The sequence below is a fragment of the Capricornis sumatraensis genome, chromosome 3, assembly GCF_032405125.1.
Source record: "Capricornis sumatraensis isolate serow.1 chromosome 3, serow.2, whole genome shotgun sequence".
Classification (NCBI taxonomy): Eukaryota; Metazoa; Chordata; class Mammalia; order Artiodactyla; family Bovidae; genus Capricornis; species Capricornis sumatraensis.
Window position 1 is genome coordinate 105,783,250 of NC_091071.1, and position 24,415 is coordinate 105,807,664.

Consider the following 24,415-nt stretch of genomic DNA (forward strand, 5'->3'; position numbering starts at 1 on the left):
AGACTGGCTATCCACGGGGAGGGAGAAAAGAATCCAGAGGCAATGCCTATATTTCTGGCTGGGATGATGCAAAGGATGGTACAGTCATCAGCTTATAGAGTGTATCCGGGAAGAACAGTGGGTGGAGTGGCAATGACTCTGGATTGGGACTCTCCAAGTCTGAGAAGTCTGTAGGACATTCAGAACAGAATTGTTCCACACACAGTGGAATTTAGGATTCTAGAGCTTATGGAGTGGGTTGGGCAGGAGAGAGAGATTTGGGAGTTACCTGACAACTTGGAGAAGTCTTCTTAAAAGTTAATCTTTTCTTACTAGCCAGGTAAATAAATGATGTCTGAGGTTTAAAAGATTGCTTAAACAGCTGTAGCTTTGGGCTTTTTTTCTTTTTCTACAGTTTTCTTCTTAGTTAGATGTATGCAAAGGGAAGGAAGCCTAGCGGTTGGTAAAGGACTGCAGGTCTACACTATCTTACAACTCCCATAGCAGGAAAAAAATTTTTTAATTCCTGTATCACAAGCTAACAAAATACATCAAACTTAAATTGATGGTCCATTTAGCTAATTCCATAATAATCACAACTAAATCATATACCAAAAATAGCCCATTTTCATTGGACTTGATTCTCCCTAGCTTTCAAGGGTAGCAAACAGAGTCAGGGTCTAGTGAAAGTGACAGAATTATTGAGACATTGGCTTAACTATTTTCACTAAAGGCTAACCATTTGTACTTATTCTTCTCAAGACCCTATAGCAGCAGCACATTAAACATGAGAGACTATATATTCTAATTCCCATTCTTCTATGTTCCAGCATAATCTGTTATCAAATTTTTGGAGCTTCAGATTCTCCCAGGAAGTTTTTTTTCCTTTTTAAATCCATGTTTCAGAGCCTCAGCCACAGTGATTCTCATTCAGTAGATCTGGGGGTAGAGCCAAGGTATCTGCAATTTTAACAAGTTTCCCAGATGATTCTGATAAAACTGTATGACCAGAGGCAAACTGAATTATTTCTTAGGGCCCAGTTTCCTAATCTATAAAATGGCAATGACACCTGCCTTAGCAGTATGGATCATGAACTGGGTGAGCCCTGGTGGCTTGGATGGTAAAGAATCTGCCAGCAATGTGGAAAACCTGGGCTCGAACCATGGGTTGGAAAGATCCCCTGGAGAAAAGAAGGGCAACCCATTCCAGTATTCTTGCCTGGAGAATTCCATGGACAGAGGAGGCTGGAGAGCTACAGTTCATGGAGGCGCAAAGAACTGGACAATATAGTCTAGCCCTTCCCAAATTTTAATTTGCATGCAAATCACTGGAGATCCCCTTAAATAGGGCCTGAGGCATTTCTACCAACCGAGCTGCTGCTGCTACTGCAATTGATATCCAGAACACACTTTGCATAGCAAGAGTATAGAAAATATTAGAAAGTAAAGAGAGAATGTTCTGTCATCCTTCATTGAGAGAGAAGTGATATTTTTCTTGAAAATACAGATGAAAGTTAAAGAGAATGGTAGAAGATGGGGGACTTAGGATAAATCATGATATTGGGGAATTCCAGATGTTGAATATTATTCAGAAGAATCTATTATGTTCCTTTTAGCATATAGATTTAAAAGTTAAAATATTGTCATCAAAATAATCTAGATAAAATCAGAATTCCTTTTGTAGTTTACTTAGAAGCAGCTTTAACAGATTTTACAGAACAAGTTTTTCTGCTCACAGCTAAGTGCTGCTGCTCTGCCCTAGGCCCCCACCAGCCCTGATTTCCCCCGCTTCCAAACATGAAACCGTTTCCACTTCCTCTGTGGCTCCTTGGGATTACTGCCCACAGCCAGAGCTCAGAGCTGCCTACCATGGCCTCTCTCGCGCTTTCTCTTCACTCTTGCTAACCGATGTTGCCAGCGTTCTCCCTCCATCCCCTTGAAAAGGACCCAGGACTTGGCTAGATTGACAGGGGAAGCAGATGACTAAGGACACCAGGGAGAAGGGGTATGGAAGATGCCTGTTGCCTCCATGATGCTGCCTGCTTTGAAGCCTTGGAAATAACAGACAGAATCTGCTTCCCCTACTCCCTACCACTCCCGGCTCTAGAGGCAGGGGTGGGAACTGAGTCGTTTTATGTTATAAACCATATGGCTTTTTCTTTTAAGGAATAATCTTCCTAGAATGCATCCAGAGTACACAGCAGAGTTAAAAAAAAATCTAAAAATCGGATGCCTCTTTGCGTAAACTGCTATACCACACGATAGATCCCTTGTTTGTTATCATAAGCACGTGTTTCCCCCAAATTTCCTGTTTTTTAGATGATTTGTGAATTGAAAATTTTGTGCATGGAAGGAAAGCCACATTATTGAAGCTGTAAACAATAGAATGACTATGGCTTTAATCCTTTGAATACGACTTTGTTTCCCATTGACCAAAAACTTCCTAAAGGAAGGAAAGCTAGAAACATTCAGGAAGGATTTGTATTTTATTTCATAACAGCTTTGTGAAGAGGGAAAATCATTTGGAAACCTTAGATTCCCTTTCCTGGTTGATGGGCATCAGAACACACAGCCGTACTGGGCTCTGTTTGCAGACGGTAGCTTCCCGCCCACCAAAGACTTCCTGACCTCAGTGCCAGCTTTGTTTTATTATTGTCACACTGACACCAACAGACGTTCATCCTGTGCCAGAGTTTCACATATTCCCTGGACACACTAGGAACAGGTGCACCCACCATTCATCTCAATTTATTTACGCAGATCAAAAAATGTTTCCCTAATATAGTCTATTGCATATTCCATAATTCATGGATTATCTGTTAATTAAAGGGATGTAATAATAACAATTGCAAAATTAGTCATCATCCATTGAAATATTATTAATAAATCACTTTAAATCCTCTCCCCTGAGGACTGTATTTTCATTTATTTTATGTACCAACAAACATGCTATTTAAAAATAAGATACAAACAGGGAACTGTACTCAGTATCTCATAATAACCTATAATGGAAAGAATCTGAATATATATATATTTAGTTGTAATATGTATGCATATGTATATACATATATATATAACTGAATCACTTTCTGTACACCCAAAACTAACATTGTAAATCAATTATACTCCAATAAATTATTTTTGAAAATGAGTATATATTACAAGAAACTAGAAAACATTAAACTTAGTAGTGAAATGTTGAAACTTTCCATATTTTTAAAAAAGTTATTAATTAGCTGAATTATCCTTATAATTTGGGAGACAAGGATCTGTGGATAAGAGAAACTAGCATTAAATCCCTAAATGCTGATGTGACCATCTCTGCTTTGTGTGTATTCTGTGCCGGAGGCATAAATTACAGACCCCAGTGCTCGAGCTGTCAGTCCCCACTGCAGAAGCCAAAAGGGCCCCTTGGACACCTGCCCCTTCCAAGATTCTAAGTGGTATCAGCCTCATTTAATAAGCCCCACTGAATGAAGAACACCACACACACTCCTTGTGGCCATCAGCCTTTAGAGCTTTGCCTCAGGTATGTGTCTAGAGATATAATTTAGATATTTGTCATCCTGAAAATTATGTTTCAGGTAGCAAATCCTCATTATCAATCTGCTCCATCAATGACTTCCCAGAGACAGAAGGTGCAGCTGAGGTTAGGCTTTGGTCTTGTCAGTGGTAATTAGGGAAGGCAACACCTCTTCATCCACAAGGTCTTGTCTTTATAGCATTACCTGAGCCAGCAGGAATAGCCAGCCTCCCACTCTGTTAGGGACATACTGGGGAAGAAAGACTGGTTTAAAGACAGGATTCGTTTCCACTGCTTTCCAGAGCAGTGTTTGCTTTGTTTTAAGTCAGGGAAGGCCTCCAAGTTACTTTCAGTAGAAGATTTAAGCAACTGTTTCTGTATGAGTTTTTTAGTCTTTTGTCTAACCACAGACCCTTCTGAGTGTCTGTTGCTAATTATGAACCATTTCCCCCCACCAAAAGTGCACATACATGTAGACACACAGTGTTGCATACCATTTCAAAGAGGTCAGGGACTCTTGGAGACCAGGAACCCTCAGATTAAGAACATGTGATTGAGACTGAGATACTTTTTAAACTTATACAAGTCAGTTTCATAACACATATCTCCAAAGCCTTTATGGGATGAAATTAAAATGAAAGCATCAAAAAAGATCATACTTTTTTAAAGTAGTTGTGACAGTTGTCTTTTTTCCTGAGCAAACATTGTATAGTTGAGCATGAAACACCAAGTCCAACCTTTGCATCTTACACTCTAAGGAAGCATGGTAATTCATGGTTATCTAGATGTCCATATATATTGTGTATAGAAATAATAGGTAGCCTGATTATAGCTTAGTTTACATGAAACCAAGAAGTTTGCCTATAGGATTTATTTAGTCCTCACAACAACCACACAAGGTAAATACCACTAACCCTTTCTACACCTAAGGACATTGATGCTCAGAGAAGAAAGCAATTTTTCCAAAGCCACACAATTAAGCAATTAAGCAGCAGAGACAGGACTCTGACCCCAGAACTGTTTGTCTCCAAAGACCTTGCTCTAAATACACATGAGAATGCAGATCTATCCAATTTTATAATTAGCTTTTTTTATATCCCCCAGAATTCTTGAGGCAGTTATCAGGCAGATAGGGAAGAGAAGGACTTTAAAGCTACTTGAAGCAAAATCACACCCTGTCTTCACAGTAATATCTCTAGAATGTCTGCCTAAGAGGGACCTGAAGGCAGTCATCCAGTTTGGCAAGTGGCACTGGGAGCTGATGTTAAGGCTGCAATTGCATAAGAAACACAGAGGCTACTCCCCGCTTTAAGTATGGCTGGCATCACTTTGGCTGCCCCTGGCTTCTGTTATGAGAAGTGGCAGCTCCCCTCCACTCTGATGAATGATGAGGGACTCTGCTGCACTCTCGCCTGGGTCTCCCTACCTAGCCCACAACGGCACTGCCTTGGTCCTCCCGCCAGCTCTGTTTCTCTACCCGCTTCTCCAGGTGGCTGCCTGCCTGTCACTCTGCTGCCCTCTCTGGTGGCCACATGGGGATGAGAAACCTGTGAAAACTGAGCAAGCGCTCCATACTACCCACTGTGAATGTAGAAATAGTCCAGCATTTAGACTCCTCTAACATTATGTTTTTCTAAATGTAAGTGGCAGCGTGAGACACAGTCCAGAGCCTAGTATTAATAAAAATGAGTGAAGCAGTCAAAGCCTGAAAGAACTTTCTTAAAATGTGAGGATCAAGTAACATAAGTGAAAGAAATTTCACCTGCCTAAGTCACTTTAGGGATAACCTGATGAGCATGAGGCATTTTTTGTGGGAAGCAGTTCGTGGCTGGTGATTCCTTCACTTGCTATTGGACTTCACACAAGTAGCTTCACTTCTCTGTGCCTTGGTTTTCCCATCTGTAAAATGGAGATAATAATAGCATCTAGCTCAAAGTTGTTCTGGGGGTTAAATATATTAATAAATATATTACATTTAAAACAGTGTCTGACACATGATAAGTATTCAAAAATTATTAAGACTACTTTGGTTTATCATTTGGCCATTTTCATAAACAAAGAAGGGTGAACTATTTAGTCCATAGAGCCAAAAGGATATTGTGAAGTCCCAGAAAGTAAGTTACACTTGTCCAGAAGTCTGGGGGTGGTAAGGTAAGCAAGTGAACTTGATGCAAGGCCTCAAAACAAGGTGAGTAGAGCCCCAGCAGTCCTGTTAGGTATTGGACTGTAGCCCGCCAGGCTCCTCTGTCCATGGGCTTCTCCAAGCAAGAATACTAGAGTGGGTTGCCATGTCCTTCTCCAGGGGATCTTTTCGACCCAGGGATGGAACCCATGTCTCTTATGTTTCTTGCATTGGCAGGCAGGTTCTTTACCACCAGCACCACCTGGGAAGCCCTTTACTGCATTACAAACCATCTGAAAAACATAGTGGTTTTAACAGCAGCAACTTATTATTTATCGTTTTTCTGTGAGTTGATCAGGCAGTTCAGAATGTTGGTTAGGGTCCTAAGATGGCCGAAATGTCCAAAAGGACCTCATTCACATCCCAACTGGGAGCTCAGCAACGGTTGCTGATCAATGTCTTCATTTTCCTCCATGAGGACTCTTCACGTGGCTTCTTGGGCTTTCTCACAGCTCACAGCATGGCAACTGGATCCAAGAAAGATCACTCCAAGACATGAAAGCAGAAGCTGCAGATTTCTTAAGACTCAGCCTTGAAAGTTGCAAGGCATCATTTTTTTTGCTGTATCCTATTGATCAGAATAAATCATTGGCCAGCTTAGATTCACAAGTAATGAAAATAACCTCTACTTATGTATAAGGGAATATAGCACAGTCACACTGCAAAAGAACATATGGGATGGGAGATCTTTTTTCTTGCCATTCTCAAAAACATTCCTAGCTCACAGAATAGGAACTAGATTTTCTTAACAACTTTTGGATTGAGTGACTCAATTAGGAAGACCAGTCTGAGTTTGGATCATTGAAAAGAGAAATACATGGAATTCAGTGTTTTAATTTAGCATGACTTGTTTATAAGTGACTAAAAGTTATTCTTCAGAATACAGAAAATAGTTCCTTTGGATCTAAAATTCATACTTAGAATCATTAATAAGAATAGATAAAGGACATTAGGCTGATGGAGAGAATGGATTTGTGGACACAGAGGAAGGAGAGGGTGGGATGATTGAGAGAGAAGCACTGAAACATATACATTACCACATGTGAAGTAATTAATAGATAGCTAGTGGGAAGTTACTGTATGGTACAGGGAGCTCAGCCTGGTGCTGTCTGATGACCTAGAGGAGTGCGATGGCGGTGAGGGGGATGGTGGGAGGAAGGTTCAAGAGGGAGAGGATATATGTATATAGCGTTAGCTGCGCTCAGTCATGTCCGACTGTTTGTGACCCCATAGACTGCCACCCACCAGGCTCCTCTGTCCAGGGGATTCTCCAGGCAAGAATACTGGAGTGGATTGCCATGCCCATCTCCAGTATATATGTATACTTATGACTGATCCACATTGTTGAACTGCAGAAACCAACACAACATTATAAAGTAATTATCTTTCAATTAAAAATAATTTTTTTTAAAAAAGGGCATTAGACTAGAGACCATAATTATCAGTTAAGAACATTTCTAAAAGTAAAACACTTTTCCTTCAAGAAGAGATAGATGGTAAAACTTCACATGCTCCCCGAATGGTGGCAACAGTGAATTTAGAGTGAAAAACTGTATTATGTTAAAGTGAACAAAGCAGAAAACAACAGAAGGGCACCTGAATAATGAATAAGAACAGTCAAACAGCGAGAGGCACATGAGATCCCCATAGTTGCTATTATGGAGAATTTGATAGTTTCCCCACTTCCAACCTCATGTACAGTTCTTTTAAAAGTACGATATACTTTGCATTTGCTTCTTATTTTATATTTCAATTTATTGCAGGGAGGGAGTTTGAGTCCTTTTGTAGTATTTCTGGATATGACTATAGTCAAACATGGAATCACAAAATAAGATTGGACATAATCCAACCAAATGAATTATTATTTACCCTGAACTGTCTAGGTCCCTACAATTGTACAAAGCCTGGTCTTTGAGATAAGTTATAGATGGATAATGTGAAAAAGTCAAGAGCAGATAGATTTGGGTAGATTTTTCAATGTTGGGGAGAAGAGAAAACAATAAGAAATGACACCAAGATTTGGGGCCTGGATGTTATATGAATGGCTATGTTTGCTAGAGTGATTAAGAAGATAAGTAGGAGGGAAAGTGAATTGTGTATTGCAAGAGAAGATTACAAAAAGAAGTTTGAGACTGAAAGAATATTTTAAGACAAAGTAGCAGCTTGCCAGCATTTTCATAACATACTGATATCCTCAGCTTCTATTTGGGAAGGGATCCCCACTCATTCTCCTTTTATGAGACTATAACTTTTTATTATTCATTTTACTGTTTGTCATTTATTGAGTTGTTTCTACCCAGTGTGTTTACAACTCACATAAAATACAGAAAACAATCAAATATACAGAAACAAGCCTGGGAAATGCAACTCACCCAGAGAAAATATCATTAGTATCTAGCGGCAGCTGCACACTGTAAAACAATTGGAATCATCTCAGCTAGAAGGCAAATGAAAAACAAGGGAAATGAGTATCTAGGTGCCTCAATGGAAAACTTTTTTTTTTTTTTAATAGAAGGTAGTTTTAAATGGGCCGTCAGGGAAAGAGGATAAGTTGTGTAAGTGAGAAACAAGACAATCCATCAAGGACAGAATGCAAAGAAGAGAAAAAGGTAAAGTTCTCATGGGAACAGGATATAAAGTTGATGACAATGGGCCTTCACAGAGGATGAAGAGCAACATAACAATGTGTGCTATGTGTTATTTGCATAAACTCCAAAGAACTTGGCACCATCTACATTTTTCACATCACAAACATAAACCAGGAAGTGGGGGAAAAAAGTGTTTCATGCAGCCAAACTAGGAGTGGGAGTTTTCAACTTTACTCAAGTCCCCAGGCCCTCACTCTGCAATAATTCCAATAAGCTTCGCTACTTTTTTAAAACTCAACCATTTCAAACAAGATTTAAACTCAACATCTACATAGTTTCCACTATAATAATAGTTCCCACTTGTTGAGCACTAACTGCACCAGGCATTGTTCTAAATTCTATCTGGATGGACTCATTTATCACTTATTGCAACCTTAGAGATAAGGACTAGGAATATCTTCATTTTATAGATGAAGTGATTGAAACACAGAGAAGTTTTTTAAAGTACCCAGAATCACACAACTAATAAGTGGTAGATTTGGGACCTGAACCTAGATTAGTCAGGTTCCTACATCCTAAATAACTAGACAGGCCCCATCCAAACTTGAGTGCTCATCAGAATCATCCAAAGGGCTTTTAAAAACACAGAGCACTGAGTTCCACCCTCAGAATCTCTGACATTAGTAGTTCTAAAATTAAGCCAGAGCCTTTACATTTCTAACAAGTTTCCAAGTGTATTAATTAGCTAAGGCTGCTATAACAAAGTGCTGAAACCATGCGACTCAGATTTGCAACTTGAACCCTTGTGAGGGGACTCAAACCTGGCCTAAACCCAGACTGGGATTGAACCCATTGTTTTTTAAATTGAGATCTCACAGCTAGTCTCAGGACTTAAAGAAGCTCAGGTTCTAAATGCCTCCTCACTGAAAGAATGCAGTGAGAGATAAAGTGATAGGAAAGAAACAAGATTTATTTAGAGAGAAACACAGATGGTGAATGCAGCCATGAAATTAAAAGACGCTTGCCCCTTGGAAGAAAAGCTATGACCAACCTAGACAGCATATTAAAAAGCAGGCATTACTTTGCCGACAAAGGTCCATATAGTCAAAGCTATGATTTTTTCCAGTAGTCATGTATGGATGCAAGAGTTGGACCATAAAGAAAACTGAGCGCCAAAGAATCGATGCTTTTGAACTGTGGTGTTGGAGAAGACTCTTGAGAGTCCCTTAGCCAGCAAAGAGATCAAATCAGTCAATCTTAAAGGAAATCGGTCCTGAATATTCATTGAAAGAACTGATGCTGAAGTTCCAATACTCTGGCCACCTGATGCAAAGAACTGAATCATTGGAAAAGAAGCTGTTGCTGGGAAAGATTGAAGGCAGAAGGGGACAACAGAGGATGAGATGGTTGAATGGCATCACTGACTCAATGGACATGAGTTTGAGCAAGCTCCGGGGAGTTGATGATGGGTAGGAAAGCCTGGCATGCTGCAGTCCACGGGGTCGCAAAGAGTCAGACAAGACTGAGCAACTGAACTGAACCGAAGAACTCAAAAATCTTGGCAATTCACAAAAAAACAAATATTTTATTATTCCATTTATATCAAATACCTAAAGCAGTTAAACCATGAAAACAGAAACTAACATGATAGTTTCCAGGGAACTGAGGAGGGGGGAAATGGTGAGTTGTTCTTTGATGAGTATACAGTTTCAGTTTTACAAGATGAAAAAGTTCTACAGATCTATTCTATAACAATGTGAATACGGTTAACAAAGCTAAACAGTAGCTTTCAAAAAGTTAAGGGCGTAAATTTTATATTATGTGATTTCTTAATCACAATTTGAAAAAAATTTTGTGAAAAAAATTGCATAGCAAATCTGAGTCATTTAGGCCCACACTTCAGAGGCCCTGAAGACATTACTTTGCTGTATAGAATATGTGCATTGTTCCTCTCACCTTAAATCCCATTGGCTGTTCCCTTGCCTGTAATGCTTCTTCCCCAGATATGTTCCTGGCCTCGTCTCTATCTTTAAATTGTGAAATGTCACCTTCTCAATGAAGCCTACCCTGATCATATTTAATATTGCAACTCACCCCATGCTCCTGCCACTTAGCACTCCCCATTCCCTTATCTTGCTCTACTTTTTTTTCTTATTATCACTGTCTAACATGTTTTAGAATGTACTCATTATAATTTTTTTTATTGTCTACCTCCACACCTCTAAAAGTTAAGATCTACAAAAGCTGGTATCTTTATCTTACTTTGTTCCTTGATGTATCTCAAATGCCCAGATTAATGCCTTTCACATAGTTGGTGCTTATTTGTTGAGCAAATGGGTAAGCATTCACCATGAGCTAAGTGTCTTATATGCACCACATGTGTGTGTGTGCTAAGTTGTTTCAGTCGTGTCCAACTCTTTGTGACCCTGTAGACCATAGACTGCCAGGCTCCTCTGTCCATGGGATTTTTCAGGCAAGAATATTGTAGCAGATTGCCATACCTATCTCCAGAGGATCTTCCCAAACCAGGGATCCAACCTGAATCTCTTATATCTCCTGCATTGGCAGGCAGGTTCTTTACCACTAGGACCATCTGAGAAGCCCCTTACCTGCACTAACATTATAAAATAAATATGAAAAATGGCTTTTGTGTTAGGATGGCAGATCCAGTCTTGCTTCTGTCCCTAGTCCTACAGAAACTAAAATCAAACAGATGGGAGAACAGAAAGGGGGAGAATACCCACAAAATTCGAGGAGCTGGAGAGCAGACAGACCAGTGCTAACCAATTTTGCAGATATGAAAAGCTGAATCCTAAGGCAGTAATCAGGAAAGCTGAGAATCAACCTAATTTATACCATAGAAACCTCAGAATACTCAGGATAAGCAGCACCAGCTACCTCTGCAAATAGAAGTGGGGAGGAGAACTTACAGCGAAAACTGTGGGAAACTACATGAAAAGTCTGATCTCTACATCCCTCCCTACTTCACTATTTTGTCAAGAGTCCTCTTCTACCCTGACATGATGTATTCTCTGGAGAGGGTAAAAGAGTGGGTCCTTGAACTTTAGAACCTAGGTACTCTACCAGAACTAAAATTCAGTGACCACGCGCATGCAGAATGCTGAACTTTCCTAGAACACTAGACGCCTTTATCTTCAGGCAGGAGATTAGAAGCACTTTACACTGAACAGTCTGACTACCCAAAGGGAAAGAACTATAGATATAGACACCTAAGGTTGCCCATCAAATGGGCCAACCAGATCATCACCAGGTAAAACTTGAAATTGGCAAACTCCAGTCAAATGCTCAGAGCTTCTAATTAGCTTTTTAGTGCCCACTTTTAACATGAGCTGACAATCAAAGAACCACCCATAAACAAATGAGTGAATGAATGAATGTTAACATCACAATATACAGGAAATATAAATAAATATAAACTTATTTATGCCGATTTAGCACAGCATAAATAAATAAGGATTCACCAGACAGCTGACGTGTGTCTCTAACATGAAAGAGACCAAAAGAAAACAAAAAGCAACTTGTAAGACATGGGCTATTCAGAGAGAATACTTTAAAACTTACCCCCCAAAATCACCTTATTGATATGCTCAGAAAGATACTTCATTCATGAAAAAAGATTAGGATTCTATTCTTTTAAAACACAATTCAGAGAACAAAATGGTGTGTGGGAAATGATAACATATGACAGCAGAAATGAGAAAATCTCACTTGAAAGATTGGAAGATAAAGCTGAAGAAATCTCCCCAAAGGCAGTTTAAAGAGGCAAGGAGATAGAGAATGGAGAGAAATGATAAGGAAATAAGATGACCAGTTTGGAAAGGCCAGTATTTGAATAATAAGAATTGAAGCGAGAAAGCAGACAGGAATTAAAGGGAGAGAATCATTGAAGAAATTTTCAAGAAAATGTCCCAGAATTAAGTGAGTTTCCAGGTTGAAGTGCCTGCTGAGTGTCCAGCACAATGTTGAATTTAGACCCATAGGTTGGTACACTTTGTGAAATTTCAAAGGGTTAGGAACAAAGAAAAGGACTAGTGGTAACTTACTTGGAAACTTCTTTTTTCCAAGGGAAAAAAAAATCACACACAAAGGATTAGGAATCACAGTGATGCTTCAAACCTTTTAACAGCAATACCTATACTGGATCCATGGGTCTCATAGTTATTTTCCAGGTCTCTAAATGCATAGTTTGGAATGAACACATTTGGTAGTTGGCAAACCCCACATTGGTTCCTGGCAAGACAGGAACACACAAAACAAGCAAGGCCAAGGTCAAACCCTGACAGATTTGATCATTCAAGATATAACAACCACTTTTAGATTTAAACAGTTTGCTACTCACTTACACAGTAAAAAGAATAGCCAAAGGTGTCAGCCCACCTTGATCCTTGCCCTTCATACCAAAAAAGGACAACACTGAAACAAAAGGGACCAGATGACTGCAGTGTGACTTATAGGACACCCTGTTGCTGAGGAGGTTAACACTGGCTATGTAGTTTTACACTGTTTAGCTTCACTAGTGGGGAGTAGGGGTAGGGAGGATGGCAGAAAGTGCCGTACTTCATCAGACAGCCTCCCAGAGGAGACAGGGAAACCAGTGGGAGATGGTTTTCATCCCCTCTGTTACAGGAGGATCACAAGGTATATTTCCAAGACTCAGATAAGCTGCACTTCAAGCCAGCCCTTGCCTACATGGCTTATTTGGATGCCTACAACAGACTGGTTCCAAATAGGAAAAGGAGTATGTCAAGGCTGTATATTGTCACCCTGCTTGTTTAACTTATATGCAGAGTACATCATGAGAAACGCTGGACTGGAAGAAACACAAGCTGGAATGAAGACTGCCGGGAGAAATATCAATAACCTCAGATATGCAGATGACACCACCCTTATGGTAGAAAGTGAAGAAGAGCTAAAAAGCCTCTTGATGAAAGTGAAAGAGGAGAGTGAAAAAGTTGGCTTAAAGCTCAACATTCAGAAAATGAAGATCATGGCATCTAGTCCCATCACTTCATGGGAAATAGATGGGGAAACAGTAGAAACAGTGTCAGACTTTATTTTGGGGGGCTCCAAAATCACTGCAGATGGTGACTGCAGCCATGAAATTAAAAGACACTTACTCCTTGGAAGAAAAGTTATGACCAACCTAGATAGTATATTCAAAAGTACAGACATTACTTTGCCGACTAAGGTCCATCTAGTCAAGGCTATGGTTTTTCCTGTGGTCATGTATGGATGCGAGAGTTGGACTGTGAAGAAGGCTGAGCACTGAAGAATTGATGCTATTGAACTGTGGTGTTGGAGAAGACTCTTGAGAGTCCCTTGGACTGCAAGGAGATCCAACCAGTCCATTCTGAAGGAGATCAACCCTGGGATTTCTTTGGAAGAAATGATGCTAAAGCTGAAGCTCCAGTACTTCGGACACCTCATGCGAAGAGTTGACTCATTGGAAAAGACTCTGATGCTGGGAGGGATTGGGGGCAGGAGGAGAAGGGGATGACCCAGGATGAGATGGCTGGATGGCATCATGGACTCGATGGACGTGAGTCTGAGTGAACTCCGGGAGATGGTGATAGACAGGGAGGCCTGGCATGCTGCGATTCATGGGGTCGCAAAGAGTCAGACACGACTGAGTGACTGAACTGAACTGAACTGAACAAGGAAGTCAAGTGACAAGGCAGAACTGTTCCCTTACAGTTCTTCAGCCTGTGGGTTAAAGCTATCATATTGCAGAAAGCTAACAGGAAAACTTAAATTTGCTTCCCCAGCCTCCAAGTAGGATGATAAACAGTATCACATGCTCAGAGGGGAATAGCAGAGATGAGTGCATCTCTTGAAGACCTGAGAGCTGACAGTCCCCATCATATTCCTGTTTTTGCTCCCGCAAAAGCCAGAACAGTCTGCGAGGTTGGCGGTTGACTACTGCAAATTCAACCAAGTTGAAGCTTTAGTTGCAGCTGTATCTTCATTAAAGCAGATTAACAAGACCTCAGGCACATGATATCAGTGGCCACTGATCTGGCAAATTCTTCTCTTCCATCACAGAGGGATTTCCCTGGTGGCTCAGATGGTAAAGCATCTGTCTACAATGTGCGAGACCCGGGTTCAAGCCCTGGGTTGGGAAGATCCCCTGGAGAAGGAAATGGCAACCCACTGCAGTACTATTGCCTGGAAAATCCCATGGACAGAGGAGCCTGGTAGGCTACCGTCTATGGGGTCGCAAAGAATCGGACATGACTGAGTGACTTCACTTTCCATCACAGAGAGCCAGAAGCAAAAGTATTCCCCCAGGGCTATGTCCTAAATAAGAATAATCTGAGGCCTCACAGGCGATGGAAAGTTAAGATCCATACCCTAGTTAAGGGACAATATATGGGAATTTTGTTCAGATTTCTGAAGAACAGTTCATATATTAGGACTATACCTAACTGAGGGAATAAAAGCTTTAAAAAAAAAATCCCAAGATGGAACAGTTTCATAGACTCACTTCTATATTGGAATGTCATGAGTATGATAGAATGTTTCATTGATCACAAAAATCCAGTGATGTTCCCTCACAAGAGAGTGAATTATACTGCCCTGTTGAACTCATGAATAGCCATGTGACTTGTGTGGGAATGAAATAAGAGTACAATATGAAACGTGTCACCTCCAGGCAGCCATTTTAAGAGCTAGGTTCTCTCTTCCCTGCCTCTGTGATCATGGAAGTGAGGTAGTGTCACTGACACACAAGTCTGTATGTCTGACATACAGTGAGGCCAAACAATACCAAAATGTTGGAGAAGAAGCAGAGAAATGTTTATCACAATGCCATGCAGTGTGATGGGTGGTTCATGCCTTAAAAACCCCAAATTCCCCAAGAGCTTTCAGCAAAGCCCTTTTCTAGGAAAGGTGAGGGAGGGGCGTGGGTAGTTGTTGCAAACTTCTTGGTGTCAGAACCTCTGTTCTTGAGGTCAGGTCATGGTCAGGTAACAATGTTCCTGTAAACCTCCACCAAGTAAGATTATTCCCTGTTCTGACAAGAACAGGCAAGGTCCCAAGGCATAACTCTCACCCTCCAAGGTCCAGGTCCTAGCTGAGAGGAGGCAGATCTCAGCTGACAGCTCCCTAAGATCATGTTCTCAGACTTTGCCCAGCTGTTGTTGCTGAGGGAGCCAGGCGTCCAGGACCCAGCTGACCCTCAGGCTCCTCAGCCACCCAAATGGCAAGGGCCAGGTCCAGAAGACTGCGACCCAGGGAGAGTGCCACTGCCATTAAATCGCAGAGGTGGCAATGGGAGACAGATTCACCAATTCAAGGGCTGTGGGCCCTTGGTGAGTAATCTGCAGCCATGAAGGACACAACCCCCAGCCTGTTCCCTGTGCCTTGCCACCCCCCACCACCCCAGCTCACCCACCAGCCTGAGGCCAGGTAAGCTGGAGGGCCCACAGAGAAGGCCAGGATTCGCCTGTTACCTCACTCTCTGCCTGAGGACCATCACCCTGAGGACTATTGACTGAATGGTCCCATAACAGTTGATCGTTGACAGTTAGTTGCTTGAGGGAGGGGCACACTACAGATTGACCAATGGCTAAGCAGGACCACTAACGGTCACTCATTGACGGTTGCTTGGGGGAGGGGCCCACTGCAGCACCAACCAATGGCTGAGCAGGACCACTAACGGTCACTCATTGACAATTGGTCGCTAACGGTCCTGTGGCAACCACTACCTAGTAATCGGGGTTCAGGTTAATGGGCGGGTGCTGGAGAAGGCAATGGCACCCCACTCCAGTACTCCTGCCTGGAGAATCCCATGGACGGAGGAGCCTGGTAGGCTGCAGTCCATGGGGTCGCTGAGGGTCGGACACGACTGAGCGACTTCACTTTCACTTTTCACTTTCATGCGCTGGAGAAGGAAATGGTACCCCACTCCAGTACTCCTGCCTGGAGAATCCCAGGGACGGGGGAGCCTGGTGGACTGCCGTCTATGGGGTCACACAGAGTTGGACACGACTGAAGCGACTTAGCAGCAGCAGCAGCCCCAAGAGCCAGGCTAGGGACTGCGCACAGCCACCCTCTTGTAGGAGATAGATAGTCCCTGGGCTGCACAGCTGGGGTTCGTCAAGTGGAAAATTGAAGCTTTGCTCTTACCCAGACACTCCAAAGTCAAAACTAATGGCAGAAACTGAGCTCTGCTGAAGTAAAGAGATACAGTGACCACTCCTGAAGTCAAGGAAAACTTCCCTGTCTGTACCTACACAGGAAGGCTCTTTGGGGGTCAAAAAGTGAGGGGGTACCACCCCATAATAAGTATGGCCATGCACCCACTTGCAAGGCCTCTGCTATGGAATCCATCTTAGTAAAAAGATGTGCACACAGGTTGGGAAGTGTCCTAGAACAGGTCAGGTGTAAAAAAGAAACAAGGTAATTGGCCAAATGTAAACCAAGTTCCTGGTGGCTCAGAGGGTAAAGCATCTGCCTACAATGTGGGAGACCTGGGTTTGATCCCTGGGTCGGGAAGAGCCCCTGGAGAAGGCAAGGACAACCCACTCCAGTACTCTTGCCTGGAAAATCCCATGGCCTGAGAAGCCTGGTAGGCTACAGTCCATGGGGTCGCAAAGGGTAGCAAAGAGTCGGACACGACTGAGCGACTTCACTTTCACTTTCAAACCAAGTCCCAGGACTGTTCTGTATGATTTAAATCACCTTTTTACTATACTCCTCCTTGTTATGGGGGATGCCCATACCCTTTGTCTCTGAGTGTGTATTTCTGCCTTGTTTCAGTCTTAAGTAAAATGGTTTCTCTGTGTGCTATCCCACTTAATGTGTTGTGTCTCTAATAATAAACTTTGTACCTGTTTTTACAAGTTTTGCCTCCCTGAAATATTGTTGTTTTCAACAAGGGTAAGAGCCAGGGAAGCTTTGCTTTTAGCTTCTAGCCCCTGGTGGTCTAGCAGCTAGGATTCCTGGTTTTCATTCAGGCTGTGCATGCGTGTGTGCTAAGTCATGTTTCAGTCGTGCCTGACTCTTTGTGACCCTATGGACTACAGCCCGCCAGATTCCTCTGTCCATGCGATCCTCCAGGTGAGAATACTGGAGGGGGTTGCCATGCCCTCCTCCAGGGGATCTTCCTGACCTAGGAATCAAACCCACGTCTCTTACTCGTCTGCTGCATTGGCAGTCGGGTTATCCCTGGCGCCGCCTGGGAAGCCCTTCATCCAAGCTACCCAGATTCAATTCCTAGGCTGGAAACGAAGATCTTTCTTCAGGACTGCTCACTGCCATCTCTCCAAGAACAGAACCATATGTCATGATGGAGCATCTATCATCCTAGGTGCCTGAGTAACTACACGAGCACAGCCCCTTTGCTAACCCGCTGCTGCTGCTGCTAAGTCGCTTCAGTCGTGTCCGACTCTGTGGGAACCCATAGACGGCAGCCCACTAGGCTCCTCTGTCCCTGGGGTTCTCCAGGCAATACAGACCTAATTTGAACAAGAAATAGGTGGTGGTGGTGGTGGTGGTTGTTGAAGTTGCTGAGATTTGGGCATTAGTTTGTTACTAACACAACATATCCAAAGAGTCCTGACCAGATAGGAGGAGGCACTCCCCTGGAGTCTGCTTATCTGTCCAAAGCCCATATCTTCTTGACCTCTAAAATGGTTACTTGGAGTTGCCTTTCCAGAGTCCATTTCCCTGACCCTTAGCTTCTGACAGTGGTTTCCACATGGTTCCAGTAAGCTAACTCTGTTCCAAACTCCAGGGGAAATGCAACCTAGGCTAAGCCAATCAGAATATTCCATTTCCCTGACTGTATGGATTGGGTCAGTAGTGGACTTGTGTCCTTAACTGGCCCAGTCAAAGTGAATCTTAGGGTTCTCGCTGGAAATGCACATACTTACCACTACTACAACAAGTTTCACATTTCTTTATCATTAGTTATATGCTATCTTACTAAGCGGATTATGTATTATTGAGAACCAGGATCCTAATTTATCTCTTTATTGCCAGAACCTGGCATAATTGTTGGCACAAAGTAGATGCCTATAAATAATCATTGATCAATTAAAGGAGGAATAAAATTTACTCCTTTTCGTCAAATTTCACTTCGCAAATTTCAGGCCCACCAATCTATCTACAGAGCCACATTCAGCTGTTTGCATCTCTGTCCTTTCCTTTCCTCCATCTTGATCTAAGAATAAATGATATGTTCAATGTTGGTCTTTCAAAAAAATTACAGGCAAAATTTTCTTTCTCATTTTCCTGGGATGTGTATGGCATTTGCATGAATACTTAGGGCAAACATCTTCTGGGCTCCCTTCTACTGTATAGCATCAGCACCAAAACCTCCACGGTGACTAAAGTAACTACCTCTTTGTGACGGCACATCAGCCATGTGCTACTGGAGAAGTCTCAGTTCCAGGACCAAATCATGGGTCCTTATTAAATGGGTCCTTACAATGCCCGGAAATAATACCAAATACCAAATAACCTGAAGAACTATAAATATTTTAACCTTTTCTAGTCTCCTCAAATCACCAATCTCCCTTTTCTACCTCCCCTGGAAACTCCAAACTCATCATTCATAACAGCCTCCTCTTTTAGAGAAAACAGAAGTCATCACATGGGAGATCTCTCATTGCCCTGAAATCAAACATCTACCACTCTCCTGGCATCCTCACTTCCAGCTGAGATAGAGGAATTGTTCCTCTTCCCCTTGTCCCACCTCCTATCTCTCCCTTATTAAAAAAAAAAAAAAAAAAACTTATACCATCACTCAATCCTTTTCTGTCTTGTATATCAATCTACTTTTTCATGAATCTTTCCCAGTAATTTTTAAATGCACTGAGATATTCTCTTTTTAAAAAAAAGCTTCACTTATTCCTTATTAACTACCACCTGTATTTTTCCTTCTCTCCCATCTTATCTTCTCATTATCTCCAAAAAACAGGAAAGGCAGTGATGTACAGTGGTTAAGAACATGGATCCTGGCACCACACTACCTCCTTTGAAATACATCATTTAATGACTCTGAGACCATGAGCAGATTACTTCACTTCTTTCTGCCTGAATTTCCCCATAGACGAAAAGATTATAACACTGACACTAGTGCTTAGCACAGAGTAAGCACTATATAAAGGTTGGCTGTAATCACTTTTATTTTTCTTTACTTTCACTCACTTCTCAGCCCATCCTGACCCCATCACTTCACATGTTTACTAAGAACACCAATGATCTCTATGTTGCTAAATCCAACAATTCTTCAGTTACTATTTTACTTGAAGTCCAGGCAGCAGTTGACAATGTTAACACTTTCTTCTTGGAACATCCTCTTCACTAGTCCAGGGGCATCAATTACCACCTACCTGGCAGTGTCTTCTTCATCTTTATCTGCCCATCTTTATCTTTTTCTAGACCCCACAAAGCTAGAGGTTTAAGGGGAGAATGTCTAAATGTCTCAAAGGCATTTTATATGCACTACGTCAAAAACTGATCCAAGATCTTTCTCTCCCTAACCCCCTGCCCTGAATATTCTTTTGTCTCTTCTCCTGGCTAACTCCTACTCCTTCCTTAGACTTCAGCTGAAGTATGAGTTTCTCAGAGAAGCCTGAGGTGACTGCCTTCAAAGAAAATTTTAGCACTTGGTACCTCTACATCACACCTGCAATGAGATGGTAAGTTACACGAGGGTTGGGACCATGTGTCTCCTCACTATCCTATCCCAGGACGTGAATGCAGTAACCTCCACAACCCGCTCAGTCGTGCTAGGGCCTAACGGCACTCTTGAAAAGTATAAACTGTGCCACTTTGTGCCAGGTTAAGATTACTAGAATAATTAAAACATGGCAGGGTGCAAAGAAGTCTAGCAGAGGAAATAGTATTTTACCAAGCCTCTAAATTAGTTTCAATCGCAATAAGAGGTTCGTGGATGACAATTAAAAAAAAAAAAAAAGCTTAAATTGGGGAGATTCATTCATTAGACAACCAACACATATATTGCCTCTAACAATGCAATCAGACCAATTGTGTGGCAATCGGTGCAATTGTGTGGAAGGTTTTGCCATTGGGTTTACACCTCACAGGTTTTATCTTCCCCTGGTGGCTCAGACGGTAAAGCGTCTGCCTACGGTGTGGGAGACCCAGGTTCGATCCCTGGGTCAGGAAGATCCTCTGGAGAAGGAAATGGTAACCCATTCCAGTACTCTCGCCTGGAAAATCCCATGGACGCTGGAGCATGGTACACTACAGTCCATGGGGTCGCAAAGAGTTGGACACGACTGAGCGACTTCACTTCACTTACACTTCACATATGACTTGGACACCAGTATTCAATCCTACCTCAACAAGCCATCTACCTATAACCCAGCACTCCTGTGTCCCACTACACGGCAGCTTTTTGCTAAGTCTGCCGTGAGTCCAGGCAGTTACACTGCCGCTGGGGAGTACTGACGGAGAAGTTCAAGGGAAGAAAAGTCCTGAGCGTGTGTGTATGTTTTAGCAAACAGTTTGCTCTCAAAGCGAGGAGTAAATAGTGCTGAAAAGAGAACACAGTAGACTTCGCAGGTAGGATATAGGTGAAAAATGAATAAGTGGGAGAGCGTGCCAACTGGCATGCCCGGGACCCTTCCCCTCAGAGTCGATCTCGCGAAACCATAACTAATTCCCGGGGAATTCCAGGGGATTCCCTCTAACTCCAGGCAAAGTCCCGTAGGGGCGGGGCAAGAAAAGGAGACGCCGGCGCGCGGCCTTCAGCCTCCGGGATCTCGAGAGAACTGAGGTTATCGCGATCTTTCCGGAGCCGACACTCCACGCGGAGTCCGAGCTCGTGTGCTCTGAGTGCAGGGAGGGCGGAGACTGTACGGGAGGGAGAAGCCCCTTTGGCCTGCCCTACGGAAGCCTGCGAGGGAGGGTGGTGATCGCTGCCCAGTCCAGTTGTCCAGATGCCCAGCGCCAACGCCAGCCGCAGGAGTCAGGAGAAGCCGCGGGAGATCATGGACGCGGCGGAAGTGGGTTTCCTCCTTCTCCGGGCCTGGAAGAACAGACCCTTGGGCCGGATCGCGCTAGGGGAGGTGGGGTGGGGGAGTAGGGTGAGCGGGGGCCCTGGCCTCTGGATCCCTGGCGGCACTCTGCCTGTAGGCCACGAGCCTGGGGTCCGGGCGCCCGGAGCCTTCAACCGGGCCTCCAGGGCCCTTGCCCGAGCACCTTAGCCAGACCCACCCTGGATCGCATTTCTTACTGGGGCGCCTGGAAGCATGGCTTTCGAGAAGCGTGTCTCAGAGCTGGAGGGCGGGGGAGGGGGGCGCGGAGGGCGTGAAGTACCCACTGCCCCGGAAGTAGGAGCGGCTGGGCCAACCTTAAACCTCGCTGGTTTAGGCACGTATTTCACGTACTCCGTCTCTTTCCCCGGAAATTTTTAATGTCCACTGATAATCGATTTTTGCTCAGCACTCGTGTACCTAATGTTTTTCAAGTAATGACAGTACTTCGTAAAGCGATCTGCCACTATAATGACCGTTTTCCATGTGACAGCTTTAGAGAAAAGCTGTCATTTTTATTTCCTTTAAGTAACCCAAGTGAGGTAGGTGGGGAAGTTTGTAGGGAAAGCGTTTGAAATGAAGTGACCGCAAAGCGTCTATGTAATTCATAATACCCTGTAGTCCGTCAGTGCTTTTCAGAAATGAATGCTTGAAACTTTTCTACAAGTGATGTGTGCTCTTAGTGAAACTGAGATTTCTACCTGGCTGCTAATTTTTCTGTTGAGGAGACATGAATTTGTGATAATCTGCATAAGGAATAGATCATTTTGAAAACATTAGATGGAATAGGGTTGCTGAAATATGAACAGTACTAATAAGTGACCCCCTTTTTTCTTTTCACATGCTGTAACCTTTTTATGCTGCCCTCCTACTACATTTTGTTACTGTATCTTTATAGTAGGACTGGGGTTATCTTTGTCTTTAAGGTGTATTTTTTTTTAATTCGGAAAAAAATTGTTCAGTAAGCACCTTAACATGTTGTCTGGTTTGTTTTGGTATAAATACAGAATCTAATATCTTCCAAATCTAAAGGAGAGGATTCCAACAGATAACTGTAGTGACAGAAACGAATTGTTTTATTCACATCCTAAATTACCTTGAAAGAAATCATTTTTATGTATTCTTGATCTGAATAAGTATGTAAACTAGCAGTGTGCCTTTGCAAATAGTGTAGGTCTATAGATTATATACAGTTGACATTGTGGCAGAGTTATGTCACTTTATAGCTGGAAGGATCTTAAGAGATCATTTTCTCGGTAAAGTGAGATTAAAATAAAAGGCTGCTTACCAATTTAATAAGTATAGTTTGTTAATAATAGTCTGGACTCTAGGCCTCTTTTTTCCTCTTCCTGGCTTAAAATCTATAATAAGAATTTTGGTGTCATATTGTCAGTGTTGAAGCACTTGCAACCTGATATCATGAAGACAGTTTTAGAACAGGAAGCTGGCAAAAGTTTTGATGATATTTTACAAAAGGAAAGTTGTAGTTAGCTTTTATCCAACATCTCTGATTTCTAAAAACTGGACATCTGGTGCTCAGAAAGCTTATCCCTAACTGTTGGTTCTCTTTGAACATCTCTTCCTGTAATAGGAAGTTAATAAAACTGTGGTATCTCATCATTTTCCCTTCAAAAAGAGGAAATTTATAACCCTGCTTTGAAGTAGTTTAATCTCTTTTTGAAGAAAGTAGTTAAGATGTGTTGTACATGTGTGTAAATTTTATTTGAGAATGCTGTTCTGTATGGTATATCAATCCAGGAGTGGTGATCTTCAGAATAAATTATCCAGAAGCTGGGTGCTTGTCCTTTTTCTATGGAGTGCATATTAAGTGATATGACATATTTCCACAGTTTAAAACTACTAGTTTGAATTAATAAAATAGTCCTGAAAGTTAAAATGAATTCATCTTTTTCTGTTGTGTTTCTGTGTTTATTAATACTATGCTATTAGTGTTTAAATAAGTCATAATGTAAAAACTTTTTTTGTAGGATTATGCAAAAGAAAGATACGGAGTATCTTCAATGATACAATCACAAGAAAAACCAGGTTAGTAGTTATGTGATAATTTTAAAAGGCTTTTTTTACTTTCTAATTCCAGCAAAGCTCTTCATAAACTTTTAAGTAAGGCTGACATAACTGAAAACATAGCTCTGAAGGCATAATTCTGAAAAACTTAAATGGCAAATTTATGCCATTGTTGTTGTTTAGTTGCTAAGTCGCGTCTGACTCTGACCCCACGGACTGTAGCCGGCCAGACTCCTCTGTCCATGTGATTTCCCAGGCAAGAATGGAGTGGGTTGCCATTTCCTTCTCCAGGGGATCTTCCCAACCCAGGGATGGAACACACATCTCCTGCTTGGCAGGCAGATTCTTTACTACTGAGCCACCTTGAAAGTCCAAGCATATGCCATAACCCTGTGCTGACATTATCAATTTAGGGTCTCTAATCTAGAAAAGGATGGATTTCCCTGGTGGCTCACACGGTAAAGCGTCTGTCTACAATGTGGGAGACATTGTAGAAAAGGAAGAAAATACATTAAATTAGTATATTTTAAGCAGTAAATTATATTAGAAAGATATCCCTAAGTGATCATGTAAAAAGATTTGACGCTGGCCTAGGAGATAAAAGATAGTTAATAGTAGCTGCTTTCTTCATATGCAGCCTTTTTTGCATGCCTCATGAAGCTACCTCTTTTAGTACCCTCCTTGACTTATATAAATATTTCTTTGAAAATGATTTAATTGTTTCTCTCAGACCTGTAAGTTTTCTGTTTATAAACATTTGTTTTCCTTTTATTGGTTTCTTTTTTGTTTGTGTCTATTTTTGTTTCTCTCTCTTTTTTTCCCCCTATTTTATATATGCAGTTTCAACAAGTTTATCCTACTCAACAATTTAACAATCATTTTTCTTCTGGTAGACACCCCAAATTATGTCTTTCAAGCTTAGGTACACCTGCAGACCTTTAGATTCTGGCCCATTGGAAGCACCAAGTACTGCTAATATATATGCCTGCCTGTGAATTTTATGCTTTGAAAATAATATACCCCAGGTCAGTTTTAATTGTTATTTTAGATTTAACTCATTGCATGGTCACAACATCACTTTTCCTCC

General features: G+C 42.0%; 1 protein-coding gene across 1 annotated transcript in view; it reads left to right on the forward strand.

Annotated features, from left to right (window-relative positions):
- The first annotated feature begins 21,117 nt into the window (after positions 1-21,117).
- DARS1 (aspartyl-tRNA synthetase 1) overlaps positions 21,118-24,415 on the forward strand; it is a 64,979-nt gene continuing 61,681 nt past the window's right edge. The window contains exons 1-2 of the mRNA XM_068967393.1: positions 21,118-21,273; positions 23,292-23,349. Of these exons, the coding sequence (XP_068823494.1) occupies positions 21,208-21,273; positions 23,292-23,349 (124 nt within the window). The 5' untranslated portion in view covers positions 21,118-21,207. The remainder of the gene's footprint in view (positions 21,274-23,291; positions 23,350-24,415) is intronic.